The sequence below is a fragment of the Bos indicus genome, chromosome 11 (assembly GCF_029378745.1).
Source record: "Bos indicus isolate NIAB-ARS_2022 breed Sahiwal x Tharparkar chromosome 11, NIAB-ARS_B.indTharparkar_mat_pri_1.0, whole genome shotgun sequence".
NCBI classification, from domain to species: domain Eukaryota; kingdom Metazoa; phylum Chordata; class Mammalia; order Artiodactyla; family Bovidae; genus Bos; species Bos indicus.
Genome location: NC_091770.1, coordinates 4,158,729 through 4,175,789, shown reverse-complemented (window position 1 = coordinate 4,175,789; position 17,061 = coordinate 4,158,729). Strand labels below are relative to the sequence as shown.

Genomic DNA, 17,061 nt, shown 5'->3' with positions numbered 1-17,061 from the left:
TATGCAACACTGATTCGAAGCTAAAGGAAGGTAAAATTAGGAGAGAAAAAGAATCAACATTCCATGTACTTCCTCCACGCACCTTCCCCTCTCCTACCACACATTCTACTTTGAGAACTTGTTATATAGAACTTTCCTTTGTTGTTCTAATTCAAATGTGTTAATTGTGCTTTTTCATTTACAAGTCATTTAGAATGATTAATCTTCATTTTTAATCACTAACAACAAAAGCCATTTTAAAAGTTGGGATAGAGTATTTTATCTTTAGTCATTGAATATAATATAGGAGAATTTACTTTGAAAAGTACTTCACTCTGCTTGAACTGGAAAAAAATTTATCTTGTTTAAAACAATGCCTTTATGATTACACATTTAGATAATTTTACAAGACAAAGTATTGCCCAGAGAGAAGAAATCAGCATTCTTGGTGCAACCCTCAATGATTTGGCTAAAGAAAAGGAATGCCTGCAAGCATGTTTGGATAAAAAATCTGAGAATATTGCGTCCCTTGGAGAGAGTTTGGCAATGAAAGTATGTTCTGAAAACTGTGATTTAAAAGAAATGTTTGAACTTGAATCTGAATAAAATAATAGGATTTTCCCAATTTTTTTTTCCTTAGAGAGGTGAAACTTTAAAATCTGATTTTGAAATATTTCAAGATAGTCTTAGGAAATATGTGTTCAAATTCACTAGCTAATATTTTTAAATAAATTTTTCTCTCATCAATTTCTGATCAACTTTTACTAACAATAGCTAATTCAAACATCTCAAAATGTAAAGCATAATTTTTAAAAAGCAGTGAGACTGATTTATTTTTAAAAGCACACCAGAACTTAAATTTTCAAGTGGCCACCTTGGGAGGCAATATATTTCATTAAATATAATGAAGTTTATATTCAAAATTAGGAGCGTGTTTTTCCATCATCTTCAGCCTTTGAGAGTGGATCATATGGAACTGGTGAAAAAGTTGGGTGATAAATTTCATCCAACAGTTTTGTTGTTCAAACAATGACAAATGAAGGTGTTTTGAAATAGTGACCCCCTTTCTAGCTCATAAACTGATTCTGAAGGCAATTCCTAAGCTGTTTTCTACAAATGTCTTAAGCAAAGGCAGTATCACTGGCTTAGGGTCTTTCCCCTCTCTAAGGGCAATAACTAACTTTGAGGGTCTTTCCCTCTAAGGGAACTAATCCATTCACTCGTCCACCCATCCATCCATTCAACAAACATTCATGGACATGTACCAGGTATTATGTTAGAAACTGGGGCTGAGTGGGCATACCTTCCAAAGGCCTACGGTATAATTCAAAGCAAGATAAAGAAAGATGCTGTTATGATGGAATTTGCCAAGCACCATAATGGCACACGCACGATGTATGAGTGAAGTTCGGCAGAAACCTCTCGTTCAGGCCAGGGCTTGGATTAGGGGAGGAAGAAGATCTAGGAAGCCTTCCACACAGTGATGGTGCTTATACTGCCCTGAAAGATGACTAGAAATTAGCCAGGAAAAGACTTAGAGAAAGGAGTGATCCAGACAGGTGGAGCACTGTTTAGAGAAAAGGTGATCCAAGCAAGTAGAGCAACTTATACGGAAGCCCAGTGGCTTTCGTCAGAGAATTTGGTGAGATTTCTTGATACTTTAGTATGTCCAGAGAATAGAGTGCAAGGAGGGAAGTACGGGGGCATGAAGGGGGGTAAAAGATAAGATGGGATAGATAAGCAACAAATCAAAAATACCTGAGATGTTGAGTTTTGATACCATCATCATGGATGTAGAGAATCATTGAAATCATATAAATGAAATGTTACAATTAGATCTTTAAAGCATTATCCTGTCACTTGTTAATCCATGTAAAAAGTGGGCTGTAGGGAAATGAGAGTAGTGATAGTAGTTAGGAGTAAAGTGATAAGAGCTGTACTAGGAAGTGACAGTGTCTGTGAGAGACAGATAGCTCTGTTTAGGAAGCAAGACTGCCAGGATGTGCTTTCTGCTTAGGAGGCAAATGATCAGTTCCTTAAACACAGGACGCAGAGCAAGCTTAGTGAGGAAGTTTATCAGCACGCCTTTGTGACATGAGTTGAATCTTGGATTTTAAGGTGTGCACAGAAAATTGAAGTTAACAGATTTGGGTATCATGAGCATAATTGAAGTTGTCAAAGTACACGAGGTAGTAAATTTTGGCTTAACTGGAAAAGTCTGATTGACTAATTTCATGTCTTCTACTCTGCTAACTGTACCAATATTATCTTCTCCTTCACAAAGAATATTGAGTTGCAAGTCCATTTCAAAATTGAGTATTATATAGGATTATGAATACAAACACATCCATCCTATGAAGGGAAAACAGTGTTACACATTCAAAAGAGGAAATGTTCTATACAATGATATTTCAGAGCTGAATTTTTAATACCTTTCAGTGAAAAATAGTAGTTTTATTAGTTTAATCTGGAGATTACATTGGAAAGGTAATTACTATGGAAAAGTCTATATTATAGTGAATAAAGTGAATTTTGTCTGGTAATCATAGTTTTTTAAAAGTTGTTCTATTACTTGGTACCAATTAAAGTTAGAAAATTCAATAGCAAGTTTGCAGATTTTTGAATCATAAAAGTCAGAATTATTTGTATAAAATTTTAGTTTGTTTCTTTTTTCTGAGTAGATTATGACCACCCTGTCCAGGTTGAATTTTTAACAATTAACTTGATCTGTGTCTCTGATTGGACAAATATATTGAGATTGTACAAGGATTATCAAGTTGATAATGATATAAATTTTAAGAAATGATGCTATTAGGGTCACATTAAGAGAAAAATAGTCTAGGAGGATATGTTATTGGATTCTATACAATAATTTTGTTTGCCCTGAATACTTTTGCAGTATTTTTAGAGAATCAAGGAATTTCTGTTGATAAAAGAGAGATCTTTTTAGGCTTCTAAGCCATGTTTAAATATTAACCAAGCAATAGTTGTCAGAAATACTAGAAATTCAGTTATCTTTTCAGAATTTATTTAGAAGTGTGTTAAGTTGCATTTCGAAAGCATTTGTAAATATTCTGTAGTAAGCAGTATTTTCTCTTTGAGTTTTTCCTCCATTGACTGTGATTCTTTAAGGGGTTTAACAGTTTTGCTAATGGATATTTTAACCATACTTCAGTATCCATTATGGCCAGATATGGAATCTGTGCCATTCTGTCAGAAAACAGAATGGGAAACTAGAGTTAAAAATACCCTAGAGAGGAACACATGAGTAAAGGAGAATCACACACACACACACACACACACACACAGAGTTGTCTCTGATGATAGGAGCAGCACTGTTTGGGAAATACAGGTTTAATTTTCGTCTTGTTACTTGGTTACTAGGATTTGAAAATTTAAAAGGCAAAGTGAAATCTGGTTATTTAGTGGAAGAATAATTTTTCTACTTTTTAAGGACTTATGTTAGTGCTAAGTATCTATGTGTAGTATCCATTACTATTTCAGGATCAGCTAGTTTTTAAAGGAGGACATCTGGAAATGGTATTGATGGGATTAAGATATTCCCCCTCATCTCAGTCTTGATTGATTCCACTAATTCTACTCCCTCTCCACACCCTTAAAAAAGAAAAATAGAAATAATTTATTTCTTATACTTTTGTTGTAGGCCTGCTTACTAGCTTACACCTAAAATTAATAGTATACTTCTATAAGTAATCCCACTGTAACAGCTTTTTCAAGGTGATGTTGATGACTGATATATATGGTGTACTTTGTCAAGGTCATTATTCTTAATAACTAAATTTAGTTTTACATGATTGACTTTCCTGGGTTTTATAACATGAAGAAGTAAGGACGGAAATCAGTCCTATTTCCAGTAGAGAACCCAGTGCCAAATAATTGGGTTTCCTCCTAAAACAGGGTGCTTAAGGGGTTCTTATGTTGCTGGGTCACTGCACAAAATATCTTTTAATGGCATTTGATGTGATGATCTCATATCAATATACCTAAGTATAGTCTTTGTTTTGAGGAGCAAAATCAATTGTTTTTATCCAGTACAGATACTCACATTAATATATTAAGCATTAGTTTTAAAGCGTAGCAAAGAATAAAACACAAGTGTTTAAAAACAACTGTAAATCAAAAAGGTGGGAAATTCTTCTAATATATTCACTTTTAACAGAAATAACAGTTAAGATAATTTTGTATTTAATACTTATATTATTTTTCAAGGAAAAGACCATTTCAGGCATGAAGAATATCATTGCTGAGATGGAACAGGCATCAAGGTAAATCACTTACTCAAGAAAGATTTGATCACTTTTTGGGGGGCAAAGTACTATGTTAGGTACAAAGATAGAAACAAGGGGCTTAGTGCTATGTATAAGATGCTAGCTCTCTAATATTGAAAGGAGGCCTGAGTCTGTTTGAGAAAGTAAAGGGAAGATATGGTGTTTGCCAAAGATAGGAAAGAGAAGAGCATTCAAGATAGAAACAATAGCAAAGAGCCACAGAAAACCACAAGTGGGGTTCAAAAGTCTCTGGAATGACAAGTAGGTGAATATGTTGGAACCCAAAGCATAAGGGGAGAAATGAAGGAGAGGCTAGGCAGGCAGGCAGAGGCCTATGATACAGACAGATGAGCCTGTGGGCAGTGAGAAATCACTAAAGGCTGGTGAGATTTTTTTTTGTCAGAGAGATTACACAGGCAGAATAGGTGATGAGGAACTGGGCTTGGGAGGTTGAGGGACAAGGGTGTGGTGTTTGTGAGGGAAAGAATCTAGGAAAATGCCAAATGCTAGTGATGAATACTAAACATAATGAACCTACATGGAAAAAGATTTTTCTTTCAAGTTTCCAAGACCTTCTTGGAGGTATGTCTAGTAAGCAGTCAAATATAAGAGTTGAGAGTGTAAGGAAGAGGCTGAGGCAGGGGTGATCATTTCAGAGTTGTCTGAGTGTAGATAGGGTTGGGAGTCTCAGACATGAATAGGAACTGTCAGAGAGAAAGAAGGGCTGGCATGAGAAGAATCAGGAGGCTAAGGGTTAAGCCCTGAGAACACTCATTTTCACAAGGGCAGAGGAAGAGGAGCATCTAGCATCTAGAGGTAGGGCGATGACTTTCTTATACTTGAGCATCAGAAGTTGTGAATCTGTAACAAATCGTTGACTACTGTGTATATTTATTTGGCATCTTTTTCATAGTGTAGTGTTGGCAACACACAGAAGCTTCAGTGCACTATTTTTACAGTATTTATTCCTGGAAATTTAAATATGTTTAAAACTCTTTAAATGTTTTCATGCTGTCTCTTCTGTCTCATGAAAATTTGTTATTCTGTTTGGGTAAAATGTCTCTTCTCATGTACTGCCTGATTTGTGGAATAGACAGTCTACTGAGGCCCTCATTATGTGCGAACAAGACATTTCCAGAATGCGCCGGCAGTTGGATGAGACAAATGATGAGCTGGCTCAAATAGCCAGGGAGAGGGACATCTTGGCTCATGAGAATGACAATCTCCAAGAACAGTTTGCTAAAGCTAAACAAGAAAACCAGGTATACTTGTTCCTAGAATCTTCTTCTCTGAGAAGGATATGTTTCTTCTGAGCCACAGCCCTCGTTTTCATTTCATAGAAAAACTCGGGCTTTGGAACCAGCCATTTAAAAAATCTTTATTACACAGAATATGCCATGTGGTTTCTAAATGAAATTTTCAAACATGCGGTTAAATATTAGAGAAAAGAGAACAGGGTTGTAACATTTGTATTAATTCTTAGGAAGTACTTCCTTAGTGAATGATAAATATTGGAAAAACTAGCTCTTAGGAAGTACTTCCTTAGTGAATGATAAATATTGGAAAAACTAGCAAATGAAGATAACCTTCAGAAATGGTTAAGAAAAGAGTAGGTTTATGTGATGGACTATTACTCTTAATATGAGTATATTGACCATGCCATGTTATTTGGTTCTCTTTAGAACTGTGATTCTTTTTAGGAAAATTTCTCTTATAATTAGTTCCTCTCTAAGCCAGTACAGTTCAGTTTTATCAACAGCTCTCCTTACCAGTATCGCTTTTAATTTTATCATTAGAAAATTTTCCTTGAAAACTTTCTTCCCCCATTGAAATTCTTCAATACAAATGATTTCCTTCACTTTGCTGTCACTCTCAATGTGTTTAGTTTGCATCATAAAAGTCTGTATTTTTAAACTGTTAAATAATTTAATTTACATAATCAGATATAAAGATGCCAAGCTTTGTTAATTATTAAAAAGTTGTTTGAGGTGTTAAAGTAGTTTGTTCAAAAGTTAATGAACACTGGGATCCTGGAACAGAAAAAGGACATTCCATAAAAATGGAAGGAATAGGAATAAAATATGGACTTCAGTTAATAGTTATGAACATTGGTTCATGAACTGTGACATGTAGTATACTAATATAAGATGTTAATAATAGGGAAAACTGAGTATAGCCTATATGGGCGCTCTCTATACTATTTTAATAACTTTTCTGTAAGTCTAAAACTTTTAAAATAAAGTTTAATTTTTAAAAGTTAATAGCAATAAAAACAAGAGATGTGAATTTATAGATTCTACTTTTGTGTGCTCTATTTACAGCTAAAGCAAACAGGCTAAAGCTAACTGTAACTAATATTTATGAAAATTAGATGAAAAGCTTTCATCTTTACCATGAAGTTATATGCTGTTAACATTTTTTTACTGATTTCAATATAGTTTAAAATTTTTATACTGTCTTTTACATGAACTTTTTAATGTAGCTGAGATAAAACCACATACCACTTTACATCATGCTTTGTTCTACATGAGAAGACAACAGAGTGAAGTATTTAAGACTCACATGAGTGCAAGTCCCCTCTCCTGGCTGTGTGATCATATCAACTGTAAAAATGGAGAGTAGATGAGAATATGCCTAGCAAGAACTTAGAGCATCTAGCATTCAGTTCAGTTCAGTTCAGTCGCTCAGTCATGTCCGACTCTTTGCAACCCCATGAATCGCAGCACGCCAGGCCTCCCTGTCCATCACCAACTCCTGGAGATCACTCAGACTTACGTCCATTGAGTTGGTGATGCCATCCAGCCATCTCATCCTCTGTCATCCCCTTCTCCTCCTGCCCCCAATCCCTCCCAGCATCAGAGTCTTTTCCAATGAGTCAACTCTTCGTATGAGGTGGCCAAAGTACTGGAGTTTCAGCTTTAGCATCATTCCTTCCAAAGAGCATCTAACATTATCACTTGATAAATATTTTTTAACTGTTATTAGCTTACTATAACACCATAGTTGTTTGTTATACCTTAATAAACATGTTTTATAATCAGAAGAAAATTATTACCATAACAATATACAAATGTTCAAGAGTGAATTTTTCCTATGTTTGGGTCATAGGGCGCAAATGTAGAAGATGGACCACTCTGTGGACTGCAGGTTATTAAAAAAAACCCATATCATAGAAGATTTGGAAAACAGAAACCTTAAAATAATTTCTTGCTCAATACCATGATTTTAAACAAATTGAGATGTTTTTAGTGTTAAATCCTGATTTTTTCAAATATGCATTAACATTTTTCTCTGTTATTAAAAAATTTTCCAAACATTTTTCATGGATGCATAATATTCTATGTGGTTTTACCACTAGGTGGATACTGTTATTTATTGCATCATTCACCTAATGAATGAATATTGTCACATAGCAAATAATTCCTCGGTAGACATTCTTTTTCATTAGATTTTATAGATTTGCTTTCAAATGGAATCAAATGCTTATGGTGTCATTTCAAAATTAAGAAACCTTCTGAGTGGACGTGAGTATAGTGAATACCCATGTATCCATCTCTTACCTTTAACAAAAAGCAACATATTTGTCTTTCTTGTTTTTATGAGCTTTTAAAAATGTCTCTTAATACATCACCAGGTAGAAGATCACAGATTTGCTTTCCTCAAATTTACATTTATTTCAACAGTACATAAAAATGTACATTCCTTGCCATATCTTTGATTGCTAGTAAATTTTAACTTTAAGTATTATCCGTTTGTGGCTCCTTTTTTGTGAATTGTATTTGGATTCTTTGTCCACTTGCTGTTTGGACTCCTGTGTTTTCTCATTATCTTTATATGAGATTTATGTATTAAGTATATTAATTTTAGTTATCTTGTAAATATTTATGGTGGTTTTGATGCAGAACAATTTGTAGTTTTTTTGTAAATCTGTCTTTTTCTCATAGGCACTGTCTAAGAAATTGAATGATACTCATAATGAACTTAGTGACATTAAGCAGAAAGTTCAAGACACTAATCTGGAGGTTAATAAACTGAAGAATATATTAAAGTCTGAAGTATGTATATATTTATTTTCCCTTTGGCCCAAGATAGCTGAATTTTCATGAGAGCTATTGATTGATTGCACTCATAGGAATGGCTGTATCAGGTGCATTTCTTTAGTGCACAGAATATTCTAATGTTGACAGTTTTGTGTTAACTGTATGTTTAGAAGGTCACCAATATCCAGAAAGGTAACTCAAGAATGCACCCCTTTTGTTTTGCCACTTAGCCATTTTAGATAAGTAGAACCCTCCTAACTGGATGGAGGACAAGGGGCCAGAGTCAACATGGGCTCACTTATATTTGGAAATGGTAATTGACAATTACAAACCTTTGACAAAGAGGCTTCACCTGATTGTGTAGCCAATCAGAATTGATCACTCTGTTGTGGGACCGTCTATTTCTTAGGGCCAGAGGGCAATGACTCTCTTCTCCATTTCTCTGTTAGTAACCAGTTGACATAAAGCTGAGGGCAGTTTTAAAAGATTGATATACAGTAAGTGCTACAGAAAGTTAAAGAGGGTAAAAATTGATGTGAGTAAAATCCAATTTATGTATACTGTACCATGTACCTCCCAAGTACATACTCTGTACACAGCTGTTATTTTTAGTACAGTAATAGGAAACACACATCTGATTCCTATTGGCACATTGGGAATATCTGAATCTTAAAAGCCAATACAGTAGATTAGTATGTTAACTTGTTAATCAACAGACTTGGCACAGATCCTTCTTATTGGTCAAGGTACCATGAGACCACAAGGTGGCGATATTAACCGAATTTCAACCAATCTCATGATTAATCTTATTTGTGAGAACTTAAATCTTGATTTGAAAGTCTTATACAATTAGAGGTGTTGTTTATTGTAATTTTGGCAATAAATTGAGCCTGGTGTTTCTGAAGTGTTTACTAACAAGCAGGAGAGAAAAAGATCTCAGTTCAGTTCAGTTCAGTTGCTCTGTCGTGTCCGACTCTTTGCGACCCCATGAATCGCAGCACGCCAGGCCTCCCTGTCCATCACCAACTCCCGGAGTTCACTGAGACTCACGTCCATTGAGTCGGTGATGCCATCCAGCCATCTCATCCTCTGTCATCCTCTTCTTCTCCTGTCCCCAATCCCTCCCAGAATCAGAGTCTTTTCTAATGAGTCAACTCTTTGCATGAGGTGGCCAAAGTACTGGATATCTAGAGTCTTTTTAATTAATTACCAGAATTATAAATAAGTTTTTAGAATGAGTTAGTCAAACCATACTATTAAAATAATTTTTTTAATATATTTTTAAAAAGTAGCTTCATGATTATTACTCAACATAGTATATTGTTTGTGGAGCTGATTGTTTTCTTTTAGAAATAAGCTCCTACTTTAGTCAGTCTATAGAGTCTAACAATGTGTTTCTCATTGTACGCCCAGTATATACTTGAATGTATATGTATGAATAGTGTTTATCAGCTTAGGTTTCATATTTTACTTCTGAGCAACTTCAGGCAAGTTGTTAGAACAGAGAGCAAAAGTGAATCATAGAACAACAGCCTATGATGGAGAAGATTAAGGCTTGGGTTATGAATGAAAAGCAGGAACCAGATAGGAAATACACCAAACCCAGAGAATTATCAGAAGCTGATGCTTAAGATATGCAAGCGGTCAGAAGCTCTGTAGTCACAATACCACCCAAGAGCAGCCAGAACACCAGAATACATAGATACAAAAGGTCAGGTCAAGGCAGAAACTCAGAAACCAGACTAGCAAGTAGTCAGCAAGCAGATATATAGGGAAAAGAGGCAATAAGGAGTTTTGTTTAAACAAAAGCAAATGTAAAAACATATTCATTGAGGTCTGGAACATAAGAGTAAAACCATAACCTTACTAGAGTGTGTGTGACTCAGGAACCGGAGCAGATCCTGGGCCCGTTCCCTTTTGTTAATTATTGATTGACCAATTTTCTAAACTGAGAGTGTAGACAGGATTCCTTGAGGTTATGCTGTAGATGGTCCTCTTGACAAGTAAATTCCTAGTGACTTGGCAAATAATGTTTAATTTGCATCATATGCTTAACATTTTACTCTTTTAAAGTAACACCTAAGATTTGCTTTTTAGGAATCTGAGAACAGACAAATGATGGACCAACTCCGAAAAGCCAATGAAGATGCTGAAAATTGGGAAAATAAGGCCCGTCAAGCAGAGGCAGATAACAATACCCTCAAATTAGAACTAATCACTGCTGAGGCAGAGGGGAACAGGTTAAAAGAAAAAGTAGATGCCCTCAATAGAGAGGTCGAGCAGGTAAGTTTGGGAAAATATGCTTGTTGTACATCCTGCATCATATTTAAAAGAGTTTTGTTTGCCTTTCCATAAATTAAGTGTATAACAAACACTTAGGTTGTCTAAGTAGACTTTGTAGTCTGTCTGTTAACTGTTCTCCACACTGGTTCTCTAATCTCTTACCTAACCTGCAACTATTAATAGAATAATCTTTAGCATTTTAAAAAATTAGAAAATATTTCAAGCATACAAAAACAGTGGCCTCCCCAAAAGTAATATAAAAGGGCCTATAAGCCCACATCCAAGGTTGAAGAACACTAACATTTTGCCATATTTATAAAGAATATATTTATCATTTAAATAAAGTGTCTTTATTTAAAGAAACAAAACATTGCAGACCCAGCTCGCATCCTTTTCCTCCCCCGCTCTTGTGGTTGGTGTGTAGAACTTTCATGTCAGTTGTATAACTCTCTTGAATATATTTGTACTTTATCTACATACCGATCACCCACAAATGATGTATAATGTTTTGTGTACCTTGAGTTTTTGGGGGGTTGTTGTTTTTTAAAAAAATTTATTAGGGTATAGCTACTTAACAATGTTATGTTACTTTCTACTGTACAGCAAAGTGAATCAGCTGTATGTATACATAGATCCCCTCTGTTCCAGATTTCCTTCCCATTCAGGTCACCACAGAGCACTGAGTAGAGTTCCCTGTGCTGTACAGGAGGTTCTCATTAGTCATCTATTTTATACATGGTATCAATAGTATGTATGTACCAATCCAAATCTCCCAGTTCATCCTATCTCCCCCTTTTCCCCCTTGGTACATATGTTTTTTTCTTTACATCTGTGTCTCTGTTTCTGCTTTGTAAATAAGATTGTCTATACCAATTTTTTTTTTCAGATTCCACATATGTATGTTAATATATATTTTTCTCTTTCTGACTTACTTTGCTCTATAATAGGCTCTAGGTTCATCCACCTCATTAGAACTAACTCAAATGTGTTCTTCTTTATAGCTGAGTAGTATTCCGTTGTAATGTATGTACCACATCTTCTTTGTCCATCCCTCTGTCAGTGGACATTTAGGTTGCTTCCATGTCCTGGTTATTATAAATAGTGCTGCAGTAAACTCTGGGGTGCATGTATCTTTTGGAATTATGATTTTATCTGGATATATGCCCAGGAGTGGGATTGCTGGATCATATGGTAGCTCTATTTTTAGTTTTTAAAGGAACACCCAAACTGTTTTTCATAGTGGCTGTACCAATTTATTGAGACATTCCCACTAACTGTGTAGGAGGGCTCCTTTTTCTCCGCACTCTCTACAACATTTATTGCTTATAGATTTTTTTGATGATGGCTATTCTGACAGGTCTGAGGTGATACCTCATTGTAGTTTTGATATGCATCTCCCTAATAATTAGTGATGTTGAACATCTTTTTCATGTGCTTTTAAGCCATCTATATGTCTTCTTTGGGAAAATGTCTATTTAGATCTTCCACCCATTTTTTGATTGGGTTAATTGGCTTTTTTTTTTATATTGAGCTGCATGAACTTCTATATTTTGGAGATTAATCCTTTGTTGGTTGCTTCGTTTGCAAGTGTTTCCTCCCATTCTGAGGGTTGTCTTTTTGTTTTGTTCATGGTTTCCGTTGCTGTACAAAAGCTTTTAAGTTTATTTAGGTACTATTTGTTTACTTTTGTTTTTATTTTTACTATTCTAGGAGGTGGGTTGAAAAAGATCTTGCTGTAATTTATGTCAAAGGGTGTTCTATGTTCTCCACCAAGAGTTTTATAGTATCTGGCCTTACATTTAGGTCTTTAATCCATCTTGAGTTTACTTTTGTCTATGGTGTTCTAATTTTATTATTTTACATGTAGCTGTCCAGTTTTAACTTCCTGTTTTAAATTTCACAGATTTCTTCTCTTATTTTTTTCTTTTCTTCTCCGTCCTTTCAGTCTGCTTCTTTTTCCAGTTTCCTAAGGTGGAAGCTTAGATTATTGACTTTAGATCTTTCTTCTTTTCTAATAAATGCAGTCACTGCTACAGATTTCCTTTAACTACTGCTTTCACTGCATGCCACTAATTTTGATAAGTTATATTTTACTTTAGTTAAAATATCAAAATATTTCTCTTGAAATTTCTTTTCTGAGCCATGTGTTACTTAGAAGTGTGTTGCTTAATTTCCACATATTTGGGGATTTTCCAGTTATCTTTCTGTTATTGATTTCCAGTTCAATTTCACTGCGGTTGGAGAGCGTACTTAGTATGATTTATATTTTTAAAAATTTGTTAGGCTGGGACTTTCCTGGCAGTCCAGTGGTTGGGACTTCGCCTTCCAAAGTGCAGGGAGTGTGGACTCAGTCTCTGTTCCAGGAGCTCAGATCCCACATGGCTCAGAGCCAAAAAACTAAAGCATTAAAAAAAAGCATCAATATTCTCACAAGTTCAATAAAGACTTTCAAAACGGTCCACATCAAAGAAAATCTTTTTAAAAATTGTTAATGTATGTTTCGTAGCCCATATGTAAGTCTATTTAGAGAATATTCCACATGAGCTTTAGAAGAATGTGTATTCTGCTGTTGTTGCATGAAGTTTCTAGACCTGTCAGACCCAGCGATTGGTGCTGCCAGCTCAGCCGCGTCCTTACTCGTTCTCTGCCTGCTAGGTGGGCCGCTTCCTGCTGGGGGCGTGCTGTGTGTCCCCATCTACTTAGAGAATATTCCACATGAGCTTTAGAAGAATGTGTATTCTGCTGTTGTTGCATGAAGTTTCTAGACCTGTCAGACCCAGCGATTGGTGCTGCCAGCTCAGCCGTGTCCTTACTCGTTCTCTGCCTGCGAGGTGGGCCACTTACTGCTGGGGGCGTGCTGTGTCCCCAGCCGTAGCTGTGGGCTCAGGTGTCTCCTCTTGCCATGCTGGCTTTTCTTCCTTTATGTGTGTTGACATATTGTGTTGTTAGGTGCATACACGCTATGGGTTGTTATGTTTGGTGAATTAAGCTTTTTATCATTATTTATTGTCTCCTCTTTATCTCTGGTAAGTGTCCTTGCTCTGAATCAGCTTTGTTTGAAATTCGTCTAACTACTCCAGCCTTCCTTTGATTTGTGTTTGCATCTTTATATTAAAGTGAGTTTCTTGTAAATACATATAGTTGACTTTTGTTTTTTCCCCATTCTGACACTCTGTATATATAAGTCCATTCATATTTGCAATGATTATGGATATAGCTGGGTTAATAATTATCCTATTTGTGACTGTTTTCTATTCATTGCCCTTGTTTTATGTTTATTTTTTTCTTTCCCTCATTTATTGCTTTTCTGGTTTTAGTTAAGCATCTTTTATGATTATATTTTATCTCCTAAATTAACATATCAATATACTTCTTTTTTTAAAACTTTTTAAGTGGTTACCCTACAATTTTCAGTATACACTTATGACTACGTCTGCATTTTTAAATAGCACTATATGACTCCGCGAATAGTGCAGGTGTCTTTAACGTTGTATTTGAAATTCCTCTCTCCCATCCTTCATAACATTACTGTCCATCATTTTACTTATCCATGATCTATAACCACTGAATAAATTATTTCTATTGTGTTGAACCCACTGTTATCTAGTAAATTAGTTAAAAATAAGAAAAATAAAAGATCTTATTTTACCTTCATTCATTTTGTCTCTAATGTCCTTCATTTATTTTTGTAGATATGAGTTTCTTACGTATGTTATGTTACTTATTTGAAAATCTTTTTTCAACGTTTCTTCCAAGGAAAATCTACTAAAAACACAACCCAGGGATTGAACCTGGGTCTCCTGCATTGCAGGCAGGTTCTTTACCATCCAAGCCACCAGGGAAGCCAATGACCACCATCAATTCAGTTCAGTTCATTCCCTCAGTCGTGTCTGACTCTTTGCGACCCCATGGACTGCAGCACATCAGGCCTCCCTGTCTATCACCAACTCCCGGAATTGACCCAAACTTATGACCATTGAGTCGGTGATGACATCCAACCATCTGATCCTCTGTTATCCCCTTCTCCTCCTGCCTTCAATCTTTTCCAACATCAGGATCTTTTCCAGTGAGTCAGGTCTTCGCATCAGGTGGCCAAAGTATTGGAGCTTCAGCTTCAACATCAGTCCTTCCAATGGATATTCCAGGTTTGATTTCCTTTAGGATGGACTGGTAGGATCTCCTTGCAGTCCAAGGGACTCTCAAGAGTCTTCTCCAACACCATAGATCAAAAGCATCAATTCTTCGGTGCTCAGCTATCTTTAAAGTCCAACTCTCCCATCCATACATGACTACTGGAAAAATTATAGCCTTGACTACATAGACCTTTGTTGGCAAAGTAATGTCTCTGCTTTTTAATATGCTGTCTAGGTTGGTCATAACTTTTCTTCCAAGGAGTAGGCATCTTTTAATTTCATGGCTGCAGTCACCATCTGCAGTGATTTTGGAGCCCCCCAAAATAAAGTCTGTCACTGTTTCCACTGTTTCCCTGTCTATTTGCCATGAAGTGATGGGACCAGATGCCATGATCTTCATTTTCTGAATGTTGAGCTTTAAGCCAACTGTTTCACTCTCCACTTTCACTTTTATCAAGAGGTTCTTTAGTTCCTCTTCACTTTCTGCCATAAGGGTGGTGTCATCTGTGTATCTGAGGTTATTGATATTTCTCTCAGCAACCTTGATTCCAGCTTGTGCTTCATGCATCCCAGTGTTTCTCATGATGTACTCTGCATAGAAGTTAAACAAGCAGGGTGACAATATACAGCCTTGATGTACTCCTTTTCCTATTTGGAACCAGTCTGTTGTTCCATTCCAGTTCTAACTGTTGCTTCCTGACATGTGTACAGATTTCTCAGGAGATAGGTTAGGTGGTCTGGTATTCCCATCTCTTTCAGAATTTTCCACAGTTTATTGTGATCCACACAGTCAAAGGCTTTTGCATAGTCAATAAAGCAGAAATAGATGTCTTTCTGGAACTTTCTGGCTTTTTTGATGATCCAGAGGATGTTGGCAATTTGATCTCTGGTTCCTCTGCCTTTTTCTAAAACCAGCTTGAACATCTGGAAGTTCACAGTTCACGTATTGCTGAAGCCTGGCTTGGAGAATTAGGGGCATTACTTTACTAGCATCTAGTCCTTGAATCTATTTGTTGCTTCCACTGTATAATTGTTAGGGATTTGATTTAGGTCATACCTGAATGGTCTAGTGGTTTTCCCTACTTTCTTCAATTTAAGTCTGAATTTGGCAGTAAGGAGCTCATGATCTGAGCCACAGTCAGCTCCCGGTCTTGTTTTTGCTGACTATATAGAGTTTCTCCATCTTTGGCTGCAAAGAATATAATCAATCTGATTTTGGTGTTGACCATCTGGTGATGTCTATGTGTAGAGTCTTCTCTTGTGTTGTTGGAAGAGGGTGTTTGCTATGACCAGTGTGTTCTCTTGGCAAAACACTATTAGCCTTTGTCCTGCTTCATTCTGTACTCCAAGGCCAAATTTGCCTGTTACTCCAGGTGTTTCTTGACTTCCTACTTTTGCATTCCAGTCTCCTATAATGAAAAGGACATATTTTTTGGGTGTTAGTTGTAGAAGGTTTTGTAGGTCTTCATAGAACCTCTCAACTTCAGCTTCTTCAGCATTACTGGTTGGGGCATAGGCTTGTATTACCATGATATTGAATGGTTTGCTTTGAAAATGAACAGAGATCATTCTGTCATTTTTGAGATTGCATCCAAGTACTGCATTTCGGACTCTTTTGTTGACCATGATAGCTACACCATTTCTTCTAAGGGATTCTTGCCCACAGTAGTCGATATAATTGTCATCTGAGTTAAATTCACCCATCGCAGTCCAGTTTAGTTTGCTGATTCCTAAAATGTCAATGTTCACCCTTGCCATCTCCTGTTTGACCACTTCCAATTTGCCTTGATTCATGGACCTAACATTCCAGGTTCCTATGTATTAGTGCTCTTTACAGCATTGGACCTTGCTTTCATCACCAGTCATATCCACAACTGGGTGTTGTTTTTGCTTTGGCTCTGTCTCTTCATTCTCTCTGGAGTTATTTCTCCACTGATCTCCAGTAGCATATTGGGCACCTACCGACCTGGGAAGTTCATCTTTCAGTGTCCTATCTTTTTGCCTTTTCATACTGTTCATGGGGTTCTCAAGGCAAGAATACTGAAGTGGTTTGCCATTCCCTTCTCCAGTGGACCGCATTCTGTCAGACCTCTCCACCATGATGCATCTGTCTTGGGTGGCCCCACACGGCATGGCTCAAAGTTTCATTGAATTAGACAAGGCTGTGGTCCATGTGATTAGATTGGTTCATTTTCTGTGATTGTGGTTTTCAGTCTGTCTGCCCTCTGATGGAGAAGGATAAGAGGCTTATGGAAGCTTCCTGATGGGAGAGACTGACTGAGAGGGAAACTGGGTCTTGTTCTGATGGGTGGGGCCATGCTCAGTAAATCTTTAATC

General features: G+C 36.4%; 1 protein-coding gene across 5 annotated transcripts in view; it reads left to right on the top strand.

Moving 5' to 3' along the window:
* Positions 1-17,061, top strand: part of TSGA10 (testis specific 10) — a 93,219-nt gene that overhangs the window by 59,744 nt on the left and 16,414 nt on the right. For all 5 annotated transcript variants that reach the window (XM_019969771.2, XM_019969770.2, XM_019969769.2 and 2 more), the window contains 5 exons: positions 377-531; positions 4,210-4,265; positions 5,362-5,530; positions 8,213-8,323; positions 10,406-10,591. In XM_019969771.2, coding sequence (XP_019825330.2) covers positions 377-531; positions 4,210-4,265; positions 5,362-5,530; positions 8,213-8,323; positions 10,406-10,591 — 677 coding nt within the window. The remainder of the gene's footprint in view (positions 1-376; positions 532-4,209; positions 4,266-5,361; positions 5,531-8,212; positions 8,324-10,405; positions 10,592-17,061) is intronic.